General features: G+C 43.4%; 1 protein-coding gene across 1 annotated transcript in view; it reads left to right on the forward strand.

The window, feature by feature from the left end:
- Positions 1 to 23284, forward strand: part of col9a3 (collagen, type IX, alpha 3) — a 149684-nt gene that overhangs the window by 72493 nt on the left and 53907 nt on the right. Inside the window, exons 14-20 of the mRNA XM_078554812.1 lie at positions 2355 to 2408; positions 2975 to 3028; positions 7665 to 7718; positions 8551 to 8604; positions 10082 to 10135; positions 10297 to 10350; positions 17335 to 17379. Coding sequence (XP_078410938.1) covers positions 2355 to 2408; positions 2975 to 3028; positions 7665 to 7718; positions 8551 to 8604; positions 10082 to 10135; positions 10297 to 10350; positions 17335 to 17379 — 369 coding nt within the window. The remainder of the gene's footprint in view (positions 1 to 2354; positions 2409 to 2974; positions 3029 to 7664; positions 7719 to 8550; positions 8605 to 10081; positions 10136 to 10296; positions 10351 to 17334; positions 17380 to 23284) is intronic.

Here is a 23284-nt window from a genome sequence, read left to right on the forward strand (position 1 = left end):
CAGCTGGGAAGTATGGAATCACTCAGTGAAATATTCCATCAGCAATTTAGAACAGTTGTAGAGGGCAAAGGGATATCTTTGGGCTTAGGTTTAGCATATGATGCTGATTACAGTTGAGGCTGGTCGAACCTTTTCCTGTGCCATTGTGATTTTGGGGTTTGTCCTGTCCTGGTTTGACCTCCTGGTTACAGTCACGTTGCTGTTTCTTGGTTATGTCCAAAGCTGACTTGTGTCACACCACAGAAAGAAACCTTCAGTTCTTATTCCAAAGAAAGAAACAACTTCCATTTATGTAGCACCTTTGATGACTTTGGGATGTCCAAAAGAGCTTCACATCTGATTAAGTTCTTGTATAGTCACTGTTCTAATGGCAGCCAATTTTGCACACAGCAAGCTTCCACAACCAGCAATATAATAATGCTCAGATAATCTGTTTCATGGGATGTAGGCATCACTGGGACATTTGTTGCCCATCCCTAATTGCCCTTGAACTGAGTGGCTTGCTCAGCCATTTCAGAGGGGGAGTTAAGAGTCAACCACATTGCTGTGGGTCTGGAGTCAAATGTAGGCCAGACCAGGTTTGGACAGTTCCAAATATTCACAACCTTTTGAGTGAAGAAATTTCTCTTCATCTCAGTCCTAAGTGATCGAGCCCTTATCCTAAGACTGTGCCCCCATGTTCTAGATTCCCCAGCCAGGGTCTACCCTGTCAAATCACTTCACAATCTTGTATGTTTCAATAAGATCACCTCCCTTTCTTCCAATGAGGGAACTGTAGAGTGTACATGACAGAGAATATAGGCCCAATTTACTCAGCCTCTCATCATAGGACAACCCTGTCATCCCATGAATCAATCTAGTGAACCTTTGTTGTACCATCTCCAATGATAATATATCCTTCCTTAAATATGGAGACCAAAACTGCACACAGTATTCCAAGTGTGGCCTCACCAAAGCCCTATACAATTGTAGCAAGACTTCTTTATTCTTGTACTCCAATTACCTCGCAATAAAGACCAACATGCCATTTGCCTTCCTAATTGCTTGCTATACCAGCATGTTAATTTTCTGTGTTCCTTGCATTACTACGTCCAAGTCTCTCTGAACATCAACTTTTAAAAGTTTCATGCCTTTTAAAAATATTCTGTTTTATGTTGTTACTAATTTCACACTTCCCAAAATTATACTCCATCAGACATCTTGTTGTCCACCCGTTTAATCTCTCTACATCTCTTTAGGCTCTTTGTATCTGTCTCATAGTTTACAATCCCATAACTTAGATAACTTTGCCTCATCAGCAAACTTAAATATATCACTCACTGTCTCTTTGTCTAAGTCATTAATATAGATTGTAAGAGGCTGAGGCCCCAGCACTGATCCTTGCGGCACTCCACTAGTCACAACCTGTCAACCTGAAAATGCTTCATTTATCCCTACTCCTTGCTTCCTGTCCATTAACCAATACTTCAACCATGCTAATATATTACCCCCTACTCCATGAATCCTTATCTTGCTTATTAATGTTTTGTGTGGCACCTTATTGAATGCCCTTTGGAAACCCATATATACAACATTTACTGGCTCCCCTTTATCTATCCTACTAATTACATCCTCAAAAAGCTCTAAGAAATTTGTCAAATGTGATTTGGTGGCAGACGGCAGCAGATGGGCGCTCGTTTTAATGTCTTCCCCCCAAATGATAGCACCTTTGACAGGGTACCACTCCCTCACTATTGCACAGGAAGAGTCAGCCTGTATTTTGTGTTTGAGCTACTGGAGTGGGGCTTGAGCACCCAGCCTTCCAACTCCAACAGGAGAGTGCTACCCACTGAGCCACAGCTGTCTCAGCGGCAACAGCTGCCTTTGGCTGAAGGCTGCATTTTGCAATGGTAGGAAGGGCCACTCATACCTATCGATCATGAGATCTCCCCCACTGAACACAAAGCCTCTATTCAGAGTCTGTGCTCCACATTCTCCAGGAGTGAATGGAGCGTGTCTCAAAACAAACCCTTTCGACTCAGAGACCATGGTCACCCTGTCTGGGCAGCCAGACCCCTGCCGGATGTTAGCTCAGTATTTAGACACCTGGTCCTGGTCTCCAATCCTTCACATTCTGATTCAAAGACAGGACACTACCCCTGAGTGACTGTTGCTAGTTAGTACAAGTTGCAATGGGACAAATGGGGTGAAAATAAGAATATTACAGTAAAAGTGTTATAATCGTGAAAGTTGTTCACATTATTAAAAATTATCAGCCTGAGAAACAGCATTGTAATGTTGCTATAGTGTTTGAATATATCCGGTTGGATTGTGAGGAGTGAGTTTTATATCAGACTATTCTATTCACTTGGCAGGGTCCGCGAGGTTTGAGAGGCCTTCTTGGTAAACCTGGTCTTCCTGGTAACAGAGTAAGTGAACATTTTTCTACATAGACACCTCATCTTCGGAAAGTTGTTAACTTCATCAACACTGTACCATTCATTAAACAACGTGCCTTTATATAAAGCTTATAATGTAGTATAATGTCCCAACATGCTTCACAGGAGCGTCAATCAGGTAAAGCACTGACACCCAGCTAAAACAGGAGATATTAGTCCAAGTAGACCAAGTGGTGAAAGAAGTAGGTTTTAAGGAATGTCCTAAAGGAGGAGAGAGAGGTGAAGAGGTTTGCGAGGTTGGGGGGCGGGGTGGGGGTTGCAATTCAAGAGTTTGGATCTAAGGCAGCTGAAAGCATAGCTGCCAATGTTGGAGCAACAACATGAAGCACTTCTGATTGTAAACACTTCAAGGTATAGACAGGAGCCGGAGCAAGAGCTCCAAGGTCACTGCGCGTTTCCTGATCTGATGGTCGCAGACAGTGAGGAAATATCAACAGCCAGTTCCATTGCTGTGGCTTTTGCATGAGTATTCTGCTCCATTTTGTTAAAAGTTTGCCTCTTCCTTTATTTATGCTGATTGTCCTGTTCTTCTGCAGGGTCCCACGGGATTCCGTGGACCTGTCGGACCTCCTGGGCCTCCAGGGAAAGCTGTAAGTATTAAATTACTCTTAAACACCTGATTCTTACCCAACAATGAACTGAATTTTCTAACTTTCCCTTAGTTTAAGAACTGTTAAAGCAATTTTGTGAGATTGGCATGCATCACTGTGGAGGGCCTGCTAATGGTGTAGTTGTAGAATTCATGAATTCATTGAGTGTATATGGGACAATTCCTTAGAATATTAGGTTCTGGAACTGATCAGGTAACAGGCTATTTTAGACTTGGTAACATGTAACAAGGCAGGATTATTTCATGACTTCATAGTAAAGGATCCTTTAGGCCAGAGCGATCATAACATGATAGAACTTCACATTCAGTTTGATGGTGAGTAATGTGGGTCTAAAACTAATGTCTTAAACTTAAATAAAGGCAATTACAAGGGTATAACGACAGAGTTGGCTAGAGTAGACTGGGGAAATAAGTTAAAAGGTACCACTGTAGAGAAGCAGTGGCAGACATTTAAGGAGATCATTCATAATGCTCAGCAAAAGTATATTCCATTCAGAAAGAAAGGCTCTACCAGAAGGATGTACCATCCATGGCTGACTAAGGAAGTTAAGGATGGTATCAAATTGAAAGAAAAGGCTTACAATGCTGCAAGGTTTAGTGGTAGGCCAGAAGTTTGGGGAATTTTTATAAATCAGCAAAGAATGACTAAAAAAGAGAGGGAAAAAATTAGAGTATGAGGAAAAAAACCTAGCAAGAAATATAAAAACAGACTGTAAAAGCCTCTTCAAGTATATGAAAATGAAAAGAGTAGCTAACATGGGCATTGGTCCCTTAGAAGATGAGATTGGGGAATTAATAATGGGAAACAAGGAAAAGGCAGAGACTTTGAACAAGTATTTTGTATCTGTCTTCAAAGTTGAAGACACAAAAAGGATCCCAAGAATAATAGAAAATCAAGAGGCAAAAGAGAGTGCGGAACTTAAAACAATCACTATCACTTAAGAAAAAGTATTGGGAAAACTAAGGCTGACAAGTCCTCTGGACCTGATGGCCTGCACCTTAGTGTCTTAAAAAGAAGTGGCAGCAGAGATAGTGGATCTATTCATCTTCCAAATTTCCCTAGAGTCCAGAAGGTCCCAGCAGATTGGAAAACCGCCAATATAACATCTCTATTCAAGAAAAGAAGCAGGATTCTTTAGGCTAGTTAACCTAAGACCTGTCAATGGGAAAATGCTGCATAATAAAATCAGGCAGAGTCAACTTGCTTTCGCAAAAGGGAAATGAGGTTTGACAGATTTATGAGAGCTCTTTGGTGATGTAACAAGCAGGGTGGATAAAGGGGAACCAGTAGATGGATTTCCAAAAGACATTCAATAAGGTGCCACATAAAAGGTTACTGCACAGAATAAGAGCACATGGTGTTGGGGCGATGTATTAGTGTTGGATACAGGAGTGACTAACTAACAGGAAGTAGACAGTAGGAATAAATGGGTCCTTTTTAAGGGTGGCAAACTGTAACTAATGGAGTGCCACAGGGATCATTGCTAGGGCATCAATTATTTATGATCTATATTAACAACTTGCATGAAGGGACCAACTGCATTGTCGGCAAATTTGCTGGTGATATAAAAATAGGAGGGTCCGTAACTTCCCCTTATGCTCTTATAAAGAGAGGGATAGAGAAAAGAAGCCTTTACAATACAAGACCACAGAGAAAATAAATATTGGTTCATGTGAGTTCCAGAGTCCAGAATCAAAGTCCAATGAGGAATTCTTTCTCGGAGGTAGCAGGCTGAAAACTGGCATTGGAAAATTCACTTTTCTGGTGATGTTGACATCACACAAGGAAGTAGGCACGCAGAGATGAATCAATTTTGTAGACAATGTTACAAAACTTCCAGCAGAGTCAGGAGAGATAGGGGGCAGTTGTCTAGCCTGGCCAAGGCTTGCTTTGGTGTAGCCTGCCAGTCAGATGTTAAACAGCAGGCTGGAGCTTGCAGCTCAGGAAGGGAATGTTAACCTGTTCAACAAGCCAGAGTCTTAGATCATGTGACCTTACCACTCCACAATGCCTTCAGCAAAGGATGTTTATCCAGTGTCTGGAAGTTGGCTTTGTGTTCCAGGCTGATAACATCTCAGTCATTATGGGTTGAAAGAGCTGCTATTTGCTGAGGGTCTGGTGTTTGGGAACTCATTGTCTCCATTGACTCACAAATTCTGCTAGCAAGCGTGGCTTGTCAAATGCAAATGGCCTTCCAGTAGCTCTCTTTGAAGTTGGGCTGTGCAGTCCCCAGGTGGTCTGGTAGAAGCTCCTTAGACATAGCAAGGTGTGCCATTTCCAAAACTGAGAAGTGGTCTTTTTTGTTCTGGTGACTCACAGACAGAGGGTCAGCCACCTTAATGTCCTTGTTCAGCAGAAAGGTCCAGTTTAAAAATAAAAAATAGCAATAAGGATATATTTCTTAAAAACATACAGGGTTAGGTTCTGTTCTGTCACACTTCATTGCCAGGGGTATGGAGTATAGGAGTAGGGAAGTTTTGCCACAACTGTACAGGGCCTTGGTGAGACCACACCGACAGTATTTTGTACAGTTTTGGTCTCCTCACTTAAGGAGGGATATATTTGCATTGGACGTGGTTCAGGGAAGACTCACTAGGCTGATTCCTGGGATGAAGAGATTGCCTTGAAATGTTGACAGTTGGGCCTATACTCATTGGTGTTTAGAAGAATGAGTGGTGATCTTATTGAAACATATGAGATTCCAAGGAAGCTTGATGTGTTAGATGCTGAGAGGAGGTTTCCCCTTGTGGGGGAATCTAGAACTAGGGGGTACAGTTTAATAAAATGGGTCTCTAATTTTAGATGGAAATGAAGAGGATTTTTTTTCCCTCAGGGAGTCATTAGTCTTTGGAATTCTCTTCCACAGAGAGCAGTGGAGGCTGGGTCATTGAATATATTCAAGGCTAAGTTAGATAGATTTTTGATGAACAAGGGAGTCAAGGGTAATGGAAGGCAGGCAGGAAAGTGGAGTTAAGGCCACAGTCAGATAAGCCATGATCTTATTGAATGGCAGAGCAGGGCTTGAGGGTCCAGTTAACCTATTCCTGCTCCTAGTGTTTATGATTTTATGTTCTTATATTGTCAGCATTGCCTTATGGTCTTAAACATGGATTAGATGTTGGCCGTATTTCTGAATGAATTGAGAGATGGTCGGTGGGGAGGATTGATTAAAATTGCCTGGTCTCTGATCTATCTGAATAGCAACAAGCCTCAGCTAAGTAACTCACTATGCTGCAGATGCTGGAAATCTGAAATAAAAACAGAAAATGCTGGAAATACTCAGCAGGTCTGGCAGCGTCTGTGGAGCGAGAAAGAGTTAATGTTTCAGGTCGATAACCCTTTATCAGAACTGAGGGAAGATAGAAATGTAATAGGTTTTGAGGAAGTTAAAGGGGGGGGGGGCGCGGGATGAGGAAGAATAAAAGGAAGCTCTGTGCTAGGGTAGAGGGCAGCAGAGATTAAATGACGAAAGGGTAAAAGCTTTGAGTGACTCTCCTGGTTTCCCTGAGAAGCCCCATTGGACCAACTATCAGCTGCCCTGTGGATCTAAGTGATTTGTTGATGAATGCCACCTCTACACACATGTAGGACCAGTTTCTGCACACAGTGAACAATTCACAGAGGATCAGTGCCCATCTGATACTTCACTGGCATGGATCAATTGCTAAAGGGAGACCATTCATGAAGACAAGGCCTGTGGAACTCAGCCACCTTGTCCAACATTAGCTCCGAATGGTATTCTTAGGCTGACCGTTAAATGGTGATGACCACACCTCGACACCAGTTTGAGCCCTTTATCTCCTAGAGGTACAATGGGAGCCAATATCCATTGAAATCCATTAATTCAGCCTATGGGAATAGAGTTATCTGTTTGTTCTATCTATCCAATCCCCCATCTCTCCTGACTCTGCTGGAAGTTTTGTAACATTGCCTACTATTCCTCTTTATTTCCACATTTTTATTTCCCAGCCTTACTTAGATTCTTGCTGACCTTAGCTTTCAGTCCTGATGGAAGGTATACTCTCAATATTTTTTTTCATCCATGGGATGTGGGAGTCGTTGGCTAGGCCAACCTTTATTGCCCATCCCTAATTACCCTTCTGCAGAGGGCATTTAACAGTCAACCACAATATTAACTTGTCCTTTCTTCTTCAACACACCAGCTGTGTAATCACCGCATTTCCAGCTTTTATGTTAGATTTGGAGCTATTTTATCCATTAATCTCTTTGCACAGCAGAACATTGCTCTACAAATAGGTGTGATTCAAACAGGGAGCACTTCAGGTCTGCTGTGTCTTTCCATTAAAAATCCTCAATCAAAAGGGACAATTTTAACTCCCAAAAAGGAGTGAGTTGGGGTTTGTGATATGTAAAAGTTTCAAAAACCTGAACCTCCTGATTTCCTATCTGAAACCCTGCTTGGAAAAGCTGGTCTGACCAATGTCGGGGTCCAAATCGCAGCCATAAATATTCAAAAAGGAGACAAGCGCTTTTGAAAGAACTGTTGAGCGTGCTAAACCAAAGTGTGCAATGGGGTGTGATGTTTGCAGTGGGAGTCCTGGAATAGGTTGTTTTATTCTCTGTTGTTTATTGAAATGTTTGGTGTTGATTACAGGGAGATACAGGTCCAAAAGGACACTTTGGATTCCAAGGAACAAAGGGAGAGCCGGTAGGTGATGATCAGATATTTTCAGAAATTATTTCTGTTGTGACCCCGTTTTATATTGTTTTTGCAATTCCCTTGAAGTCTATATGTATTATTTGAGTCCATTAGCAGCATAAAAAGAAGATAAATAATATCAGAGGCCTCAAAGAATATCCCAAGGCCTGTTGCAGTCAATTAACAACAACAACAAGGTATATTTGCATAGCGTCTATAATGTAAGGAAACATTCCAAGGCGCTTTACAAGGACATTATAAAACAAAGTATGGCACCAACTCTACAAAGGAGATATTAGGCAAGAGAATCGAAAGCTTGATCAAAGGGGTCAGTTTTAAGGAGTGTCTTAAAGGAGGAAAGCAAGGTAGAGAGGCGGAGAGGTATAGGGAGGCAATTCCTGAGCTTGGGGCCTAGGCAACTGAAGGGATGGCCATCAATAGTGGAGCAATTTTGATTGGGGATGCTTAAGAGGCCAGAATTAACTCAGAGGGCTGTAGGACAGGAGGAGACAACAGAGATAGGGAAGGGCAAAGCTATGGTGGGATTTGAAAACAAGGCAACACTAGATTCTTCAGAAAGTCAGTTCTATGTAAGAATTCTTCACTAAGGAGCCTTGCTAGATATTTAGTTGAGTTGTAGACTATAGGGTGTTAGCTAGTTAGTTACTTATCCCTGGTTTGAAGGTGTTGGAACGTCCTCAGAATTCAGCAATGATTCACTGAGCTCAGGTGAGTTTTCAGAGGGGCTGTGATTCCCCCTCCTTCCCCCTTTCTCTTATTAATCACTTCTAATTGTAATCCTGCGCCAGGGTTTGATGTCGATTCTCTGCTCTTGTTATAGGGGAAGATTGGTCCCAGAGGCCTCCCTGGAGTTGCGGGACACAAGGGCGAGCTGGTAAGTGTCTCACTCTGGCACATTTCCCGAATGTTCCCACTGATTGAATTTGTTTCCCTTACACAGTAAGGGTGTCAGGAACAGGTTAAAGGTTCCATGTTTTAAATACATAAAAGGGCAACTAATTTTCTGTTCTGAGCTTGTAGGGGTTGGATTTAAATTCCAGGTGTAGCTGGGTCAGGTGGGGTTGAATAAGGACTGGGAGGGGAGAGTTCGGGTGGGAGCCAGAGTTGGGGGGGAAGCAAGGTAAGAGGGGAAGAGGAACCTGCGATTGAGCCTGAGGTTGGGAATGAATGGACCCCCATTAACTTTTCTTAAAAGTGAAGCCTGCCCTCTTTCTGAAGGACAAGGTGGATTAAAATCTTCTCCTCAGACCCTATTACTCTCCCTTTGGTTAGTAAATGGGTATATTTTGAGTATCCATACCAGCAGAAAATGCTGGAAGTACAAAACATGTTGGTCAGCATCTATCGAGAGATAAGACCTGAACTAAATGTTCCTCAAAAGTTGCAAACTTAATAAATAAGGAAAGGTTTGTGTGGACAGTAGGGTGAGGTAAGCAGAATGGGACTGGGAGCCAATGCAGGTCAATGAAAACAAGGGTGATAGAAGAATGGGGCTCGATACGAGATAAAATACAGAAGCAGAGATGACAAAGTATTTCATGGTATCTACAGAACCAGGCCATTTGGCTCAAAGGTTTATACTCCACCCAAGCTTTCTCCCACCCCTACTTCACCTCACCTCTATTTCTTTCTTTCTCAAGTGTCTATATATTCTCCTTAAATCTATCTATAACATTCACCTCAACCACTCCCTGTGGTAGCGAGTTCCAGATTCTCACTCTTCTCTGGGTAAAGAAGTTTCTCCTGAATTCCCTATTGGATTTATTAGTAACTAAGGCCCCTTCTTCTAGTCTCTCTCACAATTAGGAAAATGAAGGTTTGAATGAACTGATCTAAGGATTTAAACAGTGACCCTTTTCTAAGTAATGGTGAGATATAGCATCAAGGTGGGATATCGTTGTTGGTTTTGATACATTGAAAGTAATTAAAGATGTTACAGTCATTGGAAAGAACATGCATTTGTTCAGTACCTCTCAAAATTAACATACAAGCTCCCAGCTCCCTATTGCTATAGAATCTCACTCCACTTGTTGCTGTGATAAATTAAAAGACACATTTAAATATAGTCACTGCTAACTATTTTAATTCACCTCCTAATACAACATGGTTCCCCCTCCTAAGTGGACAGTCTTGTGGGGATGTTAGATGTACCATCTTGTGCCCTGTCAATGTCACAACAAATGGGCACATGGTGCTATATATAACATTAGCCCCCTGGCTAGTCAGTCACTAAAAGCCTTTCTTTGCGTTCATTGGCTTCAGAGTCTTTAAGGGCTCAATTATTTAAAATCAGATTTAATCTTGAATTGAGTTGGTTCAGGATTTTTTTAAAATTTGATTAAATATTTCAGGGAATTCCAGGCCGGGATGGACGAGATGGAAATCCAGGAATCAATGGTGAAAAGGTAATTGGGCACTTTTCAGTCTCAAAAATTCACATTTTCATTGTTAAATGCACAATGGACACAACAAAGTAATTGAAAATACAACAAGAAGCAACGCAGTTGGTTCAATGGGTTGTGTTTCTTTCCCTCGGTGATGGTGAAATATGTTTCTTGTCTTGCAGGGCGAGCCAGGGCTAAATGGAGGTCCTGGAGAGAAGGGTCCAGTTGGACAACCTGTAAGTATTCTACTTGCCTAAACAAAAATGGTGATAAATGGTGGAGTGTGCATTTTCTGTTTTATTCATTCATGGGATCGGGGCATCACTGGCAATGCCAGCATTGATTGCTCATTCCAATTTTCCCTTGAGAAGGTGGTGGTCAGCTGCCTCCTGAATCACCCATGTGGTGTAGGTACACCCACAGTGCTGTTAGGGAAGGAATTCCAGGATTTTGACCCAGCGACAGTGAAGGAACAGCGATATGTTTCCAAGTCAGGATGGTGAGGGGCTTGGAGGGGAACTTCCAGGTGGTGGTGTTTCCATGCATCAGTTGCCTTTGTCCTTCTCAGTCGACGAGGTCGTGGGTTTGGAAGGAGCTGTCGAAGGAGCCTTGATTAGTTGCTGTGGTGCATCTTGTAGATGTTACACACTGCATGAAGTGGAATTGAAAGAGCAGTTACAGCACATGCTTAAAACAGGAAAGGATGTTAGCACAGTTAGAACATGTGGTTAACAGAAATTTAAGACTAAGCCGTTCAGTGCATTACCCATTTCCCTCTGTAATTTCCCCCCTCCCCTCATTTCCCTAATGCACAGACTGCTTGCTGGGTCCAGTTCCATGGACCTCCAGGGTTACACCCAAGTGACTATCCCTACAAGGGGGGCTGGACTCAGAGCTACTTTAACATGGAGAAGATTACAGCCCTGAATCAGCCCCACAAACAGACACAATTAATAGCAGGGGTAATGATAAGGAACAGAAACTGTGCCTAGTTCTTCACACAGGCCAACCATTGGCTTGGCTTGGGTCAACCCGAGCGCTCGAGATCAGGAGTCAGGATCATGTTCTTCTTGAAGTAGATCCCTGAATATCCCTGGAGAGATGTGACTGATTACTGGAGGTGACGGCAGAGCCTTGTATTAAATTGAAACATACCCATGAATTCATTAGCTAGATTCCAGAAAGTTGTTCAAAGATTTGACTGCTGTATCATTGATGTGGAAGGTTTGATATGTGACTGGAAAGTTAATAATTTGAAATTGTTCAAATTGAGTAAATTTAACATTTAATTGGTGTGATGTCACCATAGGGAGATGATTTTGGAGGCCTCTCGTGACCTGGGTCACTTTTCGCTACACTCGGTGCAGCTAATCGAAGGGAGAAAGAGAGAAATATTCTCCTCTACAATACAGCCCAAAATTGGGCATTGCTGCTTCATCACCCCAACCGGGAGTTCCTGCCCGTTGGGGAGTCCCTGTACAAACTGAGAATTCTTTCCAACCAGAATCTTCTACCCCAACCATGGGTTCCTGAATTCCGGTCTCTAACCAGGAATTCCGGTCTCTAACCAGGAATTCCGGTCTCTAATCAGGAATTCCGGTCTCTAACCAGGAACTCCTGCCCCTGCTGGAACAGTTGCTGCCCATTCCTTCCATGCCCACCTGATGCCAACAGCAGCTGGTGTACCCATTGAATTGCCCTCTTTTATCCACCCCGCTTCCCCAAGATTGCCATTTTGAAGGTTTTCCAGGGGGGTTTTCATTGTGCTTCTGGCCCTTTAAGGTCCCTTTGTCACCATCTCTGGTGTAGCGCCAGTGGGCGAGGCTGGGGCAGATCTCGGGGGTAGAGGAGACGACAGAATTCTGCCCCATAAAGATCTTCCCACCACCTCCCCCCAAGCCCTGTCCCAGATCTCAGTTAGAGATCACAAGGTCAATACACTGCTGATTACCCAGAGTTCCTGTTGATTTTTATTTAATATTGCCTTATCAAAAAGTATCCTGAAGCATATACAGCACAGAAACAGGCCATTCAGCCCAACTGGATCATGTTGGTGTTTATGCTCCAAACAAGCCTTCATCTCACCCTTTCAGCATCTCACTCTACAAATAAATCATTTGCTTATCTATCACCAAAGCAAAGGCCAAGGCTGAACATCTTATTAACACGTTTTAGATCAATAGCTGATTGAATTGTAAACATTACGCCCTTGTTCAAAAAATGTTGTAAGGGTAAGCTTAGCAATTACAGACCAGTCAGTTTAACTTCAGTGGCAGGCAAGATTCTAGAAACAATTATTCAGGATAAAATTAGTAAAATATGGGTTGATAAGGAAGAGCCAGCATGGATTTCCAAAGAGGAAATAGTGTTTAACTAACTTGTTGGAGATTTTTGAAGAGGTAACAACAGAAAAGGTCGATGAGGGTAATGCTGTTGATGTGGTGTACATGGACTTTCAAAAGGCATTTGATACAGTGCCACACAACAGACTTATGAGAAAAGTTATTGATCATGGAATAAAAGGGACAGTAGCAACGTGGATACAAAATTGGCTACAAAATAGGAAGCAGAGAGTAATGATCAATGGATATTTTTTGAGCTGGAGGAAGGTTTGTAGTGGAGTTCCCCAGGGGTTGGTATTGGGACCCTTGCTTTTCCTGATATATATTAATGATCTAAATCTTGGTGTGCAGGGGACAATTTCAAAGTTTGCAGATGATACAAAGCTTGGGAGTGTTGTAAACTGTGAGGAGGAGTTCCTCTCACAGGAACAAGTTGGTGAAGTGGGCAGATAGGTGGCAGATGAAGTTCAATGCAGAGAAGTGTGAGGTGATGCATTTTGGTAGGAAGAACATGGACAGACAATATAAAATAAGGGGTGAAATTTTGAAGGAGGTGCAGGAGCAGAAAGACCTGGGTGTATATGTGCATAGATCATTGAAGGTGGCAGGAGAGGTGGAGAGAGCAGTTAATAAAGCATATAGTATCCTAGGCTTTATTAATAGGGGCATAGAGTACAAGAGCAGGGAGGTTATGCTGAATTTATATAAGATACTCATTAGACCTCAGCTGGAATATTGTGTACAATTCTGGGTGCCACATTATAGGAAGGATTTGAACCCATTGGAGGGAGTGTACAACAGGTTTACAAGAATGGTTCCAGGGATGAGAAATTTCAGTTACAAAGATAAATTGGAGAGGTTGAGACTGTTCTCCTTGGAGAGAAGAAGGCTAAGAGATTTGATAGAGATGTTCAAAATCATGAGGGGACTGGACAGAGTAGACAGGGAGAAGCTGTTCCCATTCGTAAAAGGATTGAGAACGAGAGGGCACAGATTTAAAATGATTTGCAAAAGAAGCAAATGTGACGTGAGAAAAAGCCTTTTCACAATACGAGTGGTCCTGGTCTGGAATGCACTGCCTGGAAGTGTGGTGGAGGCAGGTTCAATTGAGGCATTCAAGAGGGCATTGGATGATTATTTGAATAGAAAAAATGGGGAGAATTTTTCCTATGGCGGGTGGTCTGGGCGGGAGAGGGTGGGGGCGGGGTCGATCCAATTAAGGCCCGCCCAACACAACGCGCTTCCGGTAGCGCTCACCACTACCCGTGCAGGCTGGGGGGGAAGGAGGGAGAGTTGGGGCCTGCATGCATGTGAAAGAAAGCAGCAATCTCCCTGTGGCACAGAGCTGCCTCCGGGAGATTGAATGGACAATAAAAAACTTTAATACATGATGTTAAAATTTGTTTAAACATTTCCCCTCATGTGACAGTGTCACGTGAGTTGGGCCATGTTTGTGAAGTTGGAAAATTTGTTTTATTTATTTAATAAAAGCTTCAGGAAACCTCATCCTGCCCGTGGAGGAGGTTTCCTGAAAAACACGAAGGCTACCTGGGCTTTAAGGCTGTCCGCCAACCTTAAGGATGGACGGGCAGCATTCTAAAATATTTAAGAAAAGGCCTTTCTTAATGGCCTTAATAGGCTGTTGACATTTCAGCGGACGTGCACCGACTCCAGTGCGTGCCCACTGAAGACGCGCGATGACATTGGGTCGCACGCCTGATGTCATCACGCATCATTTTACACATCGGCGTGTCGGGTCCGCCCCCACAGGCCGACCAGAAGATTCAGCCCAACACGCAGGGGTACGATGAAAAGGCAGGGCAATGACACTAGGTCATAATGCTCATTTGGAGAGCCAGTGCAGACATGATGGGCCGAATGGCCCCTTCTGTGCTGTTAAAATTTGGTGATTCTGTAATCATTAACACTCTAGGACAGTTAGGAATGGATCAATTAGTGAGAGGCAGGAATTGATTAGGCTATGAATTACAACCATATGAAATAGGAGCAGAAGTAGGCCATTCGGCTCCTCGAACCTGCTCCACCATTCAATAAGGTCATGGCTGATCTGTTTGTTTCAAGTTCTACATTCCCACCTACCCCCAATAACCTTTGATTCCTTTGCCTAACAGGAATCCAGCTACCTTTCCCTTCAAAATATTCCACTGCTTTCTGAGGCAGAGAGTTCCATCCTCTGAGAGAAAAAAATTCTCCTCATCTTTGTCCTAAAAGGGCGACCCCTAATTTTAAACAGTGCCTCCTAGTTCTGGACTCAGCCACAAGAGGAAACATCCTTTCAACGTCCACCTTGTCAAGACCATTCAAGATCTTGTATACTTCAATCAAATCACCCCTCACTCTTCTAAACTCCAGTGGAAACAAGCCCAGTCTGTCCAACCTTTCCTCATAAGACAACCCACTCATTCCAGGTATCAATCTAGTAAACCTCCTCTGAACTGCCTCCAATGCACTTACATCCTTCCTTAAATAAGGAGATCAAAACTGAGCACAGTATTCAAGACACAGTCTCACCAATGCCCTGTATAACTGAAGCATAGCATCCTTACTTTTACATTCAGTTCCTCCCATATTAAAGGATAGCATTCCATTAGCCTTCTGAATTACTTGCTGTACCTGCATACTAACTTTTTGTAACTCATGCACTAGACCACCTAGATCCCTCTGCACCTCGGAATTCTGCAATCTTCCTCCATTTAAGTCATACTCTGCCTTTTTATTCTTCCTGCCAAAGTGAACAACTTCAAATTTTCCCACGTTATATTCCATCTGCCAGATTTTTGCCCACTCACTCAATTTATCTATATCCATCTGCAAACTCCTTAAATCCTCTTCACAACATACTTTTCTACCTATCTTTGTGCCGTCTGCAAATTTAGCTACCATAGGAACATAGAAACTAGGAGCAGGAGTAGGCCATTCGGCCCTTCAAGCCTGCTCTGCCATTCATTATGATCATGGCTGATCATCCAACTCAATAGCCTGATCCCGCTTTCTCCCCATACCCTTTGATCCCTTTCGCCCCAAGAGCTATATCTAACTCCTTCTTGAAAGCATATAATGTTTTGGCCTCAACTACTTTCTGTGGTAGTGAATTCCACAGGCTCACCACACTCTGGGTGAAGAAATTTCTCCTCATCTCAGTCTTAAATGGTCTACCCCGTATCCTCAGACTGTGACCCCTGGTTCTGGACTCCCCCACCATTGGGAACATCCTTCCTGCATCTACCCTGTCTAGCCCTGTTAGAATTTTATAGGTTTCTATGAGATCCCCCCTCATTCTTCTGAACTCCATGCCTTTGCTCCCTTCATCTAAGTCATTAATATAAATTGTAAAAGGTTGAGGTCCCAGCACAGACCCCTGTGGGACTCCACACATCACATCCTGCCAATTGGACAAAGACCCATTTATAAAATCTCCTGATTAGCCTTTTAGTCATTCTCTGCTGTTCTTTATATTCTGACCTGTCACTCATCTTTGCACAGTTATATGCTTTTTCCTTAAGTTTGATTCTTTCCTTAACTTCTTTAGTTAACCATGGATGGCGGGTCCTCTCTTTAGAATTTTTCTTTATAGTAGGAATATACTTATTCCGAGTATTCTGAAAAATCCCCTTAAATGTCTGTCACTGATTCTCTATTGATCCATCCCGTAGCCTAGTATCCCAGTAAACTTCAGCTAGCTCAACTTTCCTGCCCATATAGTTGCCCTTATTTAAGTTTAAAATACTAATTGGACAAGGATCAATGCTTCAGTACAGGAGAGTTAGTCATCTGTCAATGATAAGAAAGTGACTGATCATGATAGTAAAAGGCAAGGTGTTTAAGTATTGAGTGTGGGTCTCAGTAAAATAAAATAAGCAGAAGTCCACAATTGGCAAGTAGTCCCACAGCAACTGAAACAGATTCCTCAACAATACGATGATGTTAACTAGCGAAATTAACTGAGCTTTTAATATTGGGCATCATAAATGTGACGGTGAGAGAGTATAGAACCAGAAATAGCCATTCGTCCTCTTGTAACTTCCTTCATCATCTTCTGGACAAAAACATGGCTACACCACCCCCCTCACTTGAATCCTCTGTGGGAGGTACCAACCACAGGGGAACCATCGAGACTATCTCAGCGACCTTTGAACTCAGCCCTTAAAAGGTCATTGGAAGGTAAAAGGAATTTGTGAAACTTTTTAAAGACTCTTTGTTGCTTATTTAGAACCACTGGTTTGAATGAATGCTCCTTGGTCCTAGTGCATGAGTTAGAGGAGAGCTGGTCTGACTTTGCTATCCCCTCAAGCTCTGTGAAATGTCCCCACTTGGAAACATATCGCTGTTCCTTCACTGTCTCTGGGTCAAAATCCTGGAACTCCCTTCCTAACAGCACTGTGGGTGTACCTACACCACATGGACTGCAGCGGTTCAAGAAGGCGGCTCACCACCGCTTTCTCAAGGGCAATTAGGGATGGGTAAGATATATGCTGGCCTAGCCAGTGATACCAACACCCTGTGAACGAATGAAAAGAAGGAGCAGTCTCATCCCAAATATATTTCTTTGAGTGGGACTGTTGAGTTAGGGGAGTAATTGTGTTGCAGGCACCAAGAAAAATGCACCAAAACCTTGGATTAAAATGTGTAACTATAAGACTGCCAGGTCCCCATCAATAGGAGTGGAATTTTACAAAATGTAATCAAACAAGACAAGTTGGGTTGTTCAACTTATAGATGAAGTATCCAATAAGATTGAACGCAAGGTCAGGACTGTTTCATTTTCACAGTCTCTGTATTCTGTATTCACTGAGTTCGTTAGTAGGCTGTGAATATGTTCAATTTAATGAACTGCTTTTCTCCCATATTCTAATTTAGGGATTGTCAGGAAAGCCAGGACCTAAAGGAGCCGATGGCGAACAGGTAAGCAGTCTCATTGAGCACAATCACCAACCTGATACAGCAGATACATCCCATGTAGCAGTCTGACATCCCATGAAGTGCCATCATCGAACTACACACACAATGTGCCAGTCACTAAGCAGTACGCATAACATGAAATGTTGGGGTTAATGCTCGACTTGTCATCTGGGATTGTGGATTGGTCATGTGATTTTCATTTTCCAAACGCACTCTATTCCCCTAGATATAAAGGCCAGCATTTTATTAGTCTTTTTAATTATTTCTTGTGCCTTTTCATTACATTTTAATGATCTGTGTACCAGGACTCCCCAAATCTCTTTGCACCTCTACTGTTCTTAGCTTTTCATCATTTGGAGGGGGAAGATGGTTGCATAGTGGTAATGTTGCTGGACTCATAATCCAGAAGCCCAGGCTCATGCTCTGAGGACAAGGATTCAAATCCCACTACAGCAACTGGTAGAATTTAAATTCAATTAATAAAATCTGGAATTAAAAGCTAGTCCCAGTAATGGTGACCATGTCGATTGTTGTAAAAACCCATCTGGTTCACTAATGACCTTTAGGGAAGGAAATCTGCTGTCCTTACCTGGTCTGGTCTACACGTGACTTCAGACTCACAGTAATGCGGTTGATTCTTCACTGCTCTCTGAAATGGCCAAGCAAGTCACTCAGTTCAAGGGCAATTCGGGATGGGCAACAAATGCTGGCCTTGCCAGTGACACCCACATCCCATGAAAGAATAAATTAAAATAAGAAAGCTCCCTGTTCTATCCTTTTTGGGTTTAAAGAGGATGACTTCATATTTGCCTACATTGAAATCCATTTGTCACAGTTTTTCCCATTCACTTAATTTATTAATACTTCTTTAATGTGATGGTTCCATCTACACTGCTTGCAATGTTGCCTCTCTTTATGTCATTGGCAAATTTGAATATGTTGCTTTCTATCCCATCATCTAAGCTGTTAATAAATAGGTGAATATTTGAGGCCCCAACACAGATCCTTGCAAGACACCACTATTCACAACCCACCAATTAGAGTACATGTTCATTATCCCGACTCTGACTTAGCAGCAGGAGACAATTTCCTAACCAGGTCAATAATTTGCCTTGAATTGCAGGGATTCAACTTTAGCTAAGAGTCTGTTAAGAAGGATTTTATCAAATGCCTTCTGCATGACAATATAAATAATCTACATAGAAATGCCCCTGTCTTCTACTTTAGTCACAAACTTATGAATCAGAAACCCCCTGCTGAGACAATTGTAGCTTTTGAAACTGTCAAGTATTCATAATGACAACATAATAGCCCTTAGGAAATATCAACAAAGAACTCTATTGAAACTGTATTACCAGATGCTACTTTTTTTTTCCTAATCTGTAGCAGATGGCCTAGCAGAGGATTTTCACTGTCAGTGACAGGAGCGGGACTTTTAAAGGTCCACGGAGTCATCCAAACTTTGTGAAATTCCAGCCAAAAATCTGGTCCCCAGGTTTATAAAATATAGGATGAAAATATTTATTTTTGTACCATACCTTTAGATCCATGGCAACGACTTCATTAAAGTCACATTGTAATGGAAGGTTTAAGTGGCAGTACCCTTTAATACTAATCTCCTTTAGTAGCTTTGTATACTCTATCAACTACACCCACGTCTTATCATAATCATAGAATGGTTACAGCACAGGAGGCCATTCTGTGCTTCTTGCCTATGCCAACTCGCTGCAAGAGCAACTCAGTTAGTCCCATTTCCCCACTCTTCCCCCATAGCTCTGCAAATTTTTTTTCTGCAGGTAATTATCCAATTATCTTTTGAATTCTACCTCCACAACACTCTCAGGCAGCATATTGCAAATCCTAACCACTCACTGTGTAAAAAGGTTTTTCCTCACATGTCACCTTTGGTTCTTTTGCCAATTACCTTAAATCAGTGACCTCTGGTTTTTGACCCTTCTGACGATGCAAACAGTTTCTCTCTGTCTACTCTGTCCAGACCCCTCATGATTTTGAACACCCCTATCAAATCTCCTCTCAACTTTTCTTCTCTAAGGAGAACAACCCCAGCCTCTCCAATCCATCCACATAACTGAAGTCCCTCATCCCTGGAACCATTTGCATGAATCTTTTCTTCCCCATTCCAATGCCTTTACATCTTTCTGAAAGTGTGGTGCTCAGAATTGGACACTATACTCCAGTTGAGGCCAAACCCTTTTGTAAAGGTTCGCTGTAAACTTGTTGCATTTGGACTGCACGGCCTGAAGTTTCACTGGTGTTGGGTGCACAGAATCAGAACAATTCCCAGCTCGGTGAACCCAACTCTGGGAAAAGTGTCCCAGAAGTTTGGATTTTCACTGTGGGTTGGGGGTGAGGGAGGGCTGCTGGGTGCGGAGATGGGTGATGCAAAAGGCCTGACTTGGTACTCCGGCACAATGCCCCGGCTGTGAAAGAATGAAACAAAAAACAGTGCTCCAGCACTCACCCCTCGCCTCTCCCATACACTCCCCATGCCCCATCCATGCCAACCCATGCCATTCTCATGCCCCAATCCACCACCCCATGGCCCTTCATACTCTCTGAGCCGACATAAGCCTCTCCAACCACCTGTCATGGTCTTTTATAGCCCCTATGTCAACCTATGCAACTCTACCCACACCATCAGGGCCCTTCATGCCCTCCATGCCATGTGAAAAAAAGAATGAAACTAAAAACAGCCCTCCAGCCCTCACAACCCCTCACTCCTCCATATGCTCCCCATGTTCCATCCACATCAACCCATTCCCGGTCACCACCCTCATTGGAATCCATGACCCCCACCTGCCATACTTTGCACAAGCACTCTTCATGCCAACTCACCCGGTATACACCACGAGCAGACCTCAGGACCCATGCTGAGATTAAATAAAGTTCTTAAGTGTTGATAAATTCACTATTGCAAAAATCACTCTCATTTACAAAAAATCCATCCACTACATTTAACTTCCTTTACTCCCTTATAAGAACAAGCATTTGTATTCATAGCCCCACTTCAAAGCCTTTGTAAGCTTGCAGCTATCAATCAAACTGTGAACTGACAGGCACAGTGATGATTATAATTTGTGAAACCAGTCATGCAGCACTACTCCTGTAATGGCCACCCCCCAACTTATGCCAATAGAATGAGTGAAATAGCAAGCATGCATTTTTTCAACACTGCAGTTTTTAAAAAAAATATTCAAAAGGCAGGAGATTTAAAAGCATTGACAGCTTCACAACTCCCTTTGACAGCTCCCTTTGACAGTTCCAATAAGCTTGACAGTTCCACTTGATTGGTAATCCAGTGACCCAGGTTAATGATCTGGGGGCCGGTGTTCGAATCCCACCAAGGCAGATGGTGAAATTTGAATTCAATAAAAATCTGGAATTAAGGTCTAGTTGTGATCGTGAAACCATTATTGATTGTTGTAAAAACCCATCTGGTTCACTAATGCCTTTTAGGAAAGGAAATCTGCTGTCCTTACCTGGTCTGGAACATGTGACTCCAGACCTACAGCAATGTGGTTGACTCTTAAATGCTCATTGCCCTCTGAGGTGGCCTAGCAAGCCCCTTGAACTGCTAAAAAAAGTCAATAAAAAGGAATGAAACCAGGCGGTTCACCTGGCATCGACCTAGGCACTGTAAACAACAATAGCAACCCAATCTTACCAACCCTGCAAAGTCTTCCTAAGTCCTCCTTACTAACATCTGGCGGCTTGTGCCAAAATTGGGAGAGCTGTCTCACAGACCAGTCAAGCAACAGCCTGACATAGTCATCCTCCCGGAATCATACCTTACAGGTAATGTCCCAGACACCACCATCACCATCCCATCGGCAGGATATATCCAGCAGAGGTGGCAGCACAGTGATATACAGCCGGGAGGGAGTTGCTCTGGGAGTTCTCAACATCGACTCCGGACCCATGAAGTCTCATCAAGTTAAACATGGGCAAGGAAACCTCCTGCTGGTGACCACGTTCCACAACTCCACCCCGCCCCCCCCCCCCACCTCTCCCCCACCCCCCCCGCCTCCAGATGATGAATCAGTGCTCCTCCATGTTGGACATCACTTGGAGGAAGCACTGAGGGTGGCGAGGGCAGAATGTACAATGTACTCTGGGTGGGGACTTCAACGTCCATCACCAAGAGTGGCTCGGTAGCACCACTACTGACCGAGCTGGCTGAGTCCTAAAGGACATAGCTGCTAGACTGGGTCTGCAGCAGGTGGTGAGAGAACAAACAAGAGGGAAAAACATACTTGACCTCATCCTCATCAACCTGCCTGCTGCAGACGCATCTGTCCATGACAGTATCAGTAGGAGTGACACCCGCATATCCCCCACTCTACCATTACCATTAAGCCAGGGGATCAAACCTGCTTCAATGAGGAGTGCAGGAGGGCATGCCAGCAGCAGCACCAGGCATACCTAAAAATGAGGTGTCAACCTGGTGAAGCTATAACACAGGACTACCTGCGTGCCAAACAGCAAAAGCAGCAAGTGATAGACAGAGCTAAGCAATTCCACAACCAATGGATCAGATCTAAGCTCTGCAGTCCTGCCACATCCAGTCGTGAATGGTGGTGGATAATTAAACAACTCACTGGAGGAGGAGGCTCCACAAATATCCCCATCCTCAATGATGGAGGAGCCCAGCACATCAGTGCAAAAGATAAGGCTGAACTATTTTCAGCAATCTTCAGCCAGGAGTGCCAAGTGGATGATCCATCTTGGCCTTCTCCAGAGTTCCCCACCATCACAGGTACCAGTCTTCAGCCAATTGGATTCACTCCACGTGATATCAAGAAACAGCTGAAGGCACTGGATACTGCAAAGGCTATGGGCCCTGACAGTATTCCGGCAATAGTACCAAAGACTTGTGCTCCAGAACTTGCTGCGCCCCTAGCCAAGCTGTTCCAGTACAGCTACAACACTGGCATCTATCCGGCTATGTGGAAAATTGCCCTGGTATGTCCTGTACACAAAAAGCAGGACAAGTGCAAGGCAGCCACCTACCACCCCAGCAGTCTACTCTCGATCATCAGTAAAGTAATGGAAGGGGTCATCAACAGTGTTATCAAACGGCTCTTGCTTAGCAATAACCTGCTCATTGATGCCCAGTTTGGGTTCCACCAGAGCCACTCAGCTTCTGACCTCATTGCAGCCTTGTTCAAACACGGACAAAAGAGCTGAACTCCCGAGGTGAGGTGAGAGTGACTGTCCTTGACGTCAAGGCCGTATTTGACCGAGTGTGGCATCAAGGAGCCCTAACAAAACTGGAGTCAATGGGAATCAGGGGGAAAACTCTCCGCTGGTTGGAGTCATACCTAGCACAAAGGAAAATGATTGTAGTTGTTGGAGGTCAATCATCTCAGTTCCAGGACATCGCTGCAGGAGTTCCTCAGGGTAGTGTCCTCGGCCCAACCATCTTCAGCTGCTTCATCAATAACCTTCCTTCCATCATAAGGTCAGAAGTGGGGATGTTCGCTGATGATTGCACAATGTTCAGCACCATTTGTGACTCCTCAGATAATGAAGCAGTCCATGTCCAAATGCAGCAAGACCTGGACAATATCCAGGCTTGGGCTGACAAGTGGCAAGTAACATTTGTGACACATAAGTGCCAGGCAATGACCGTCTCCAACAAGAGAGAATCTAACCATCTCCCCTTGACATCCAATGGCATTATCATTTCTGAATCTCCCACTATCAACATTCTGGGGTTTGCCATTGACCAGAAACTGACCTGGACCAGACATATAAATAATGTGGCTACAAGAGCAGATCAGAGGCTATGAATCCTGCGAGTAACTCACCTCCTGACTCTCCAAAGTCTGTCCACCATCTACAAGGCACAAAATAGGAGTGTGATGGAATAGCCTCCCCACTTGCC

This window comes from Cetorhinus maximus, chromosome 13, assembly GCF_964194155.1.
Source record: "Cetorhinus maximus chromosome 13, sCetMax3.hap1.1, whole genome shotgun sequence".
NCBI lineage: Eukaryota > Metazoa > Chordata > Chondrichthyes > Lamniformes > Cetorhinidae > Cetorhinus > Cetorhinus maximus.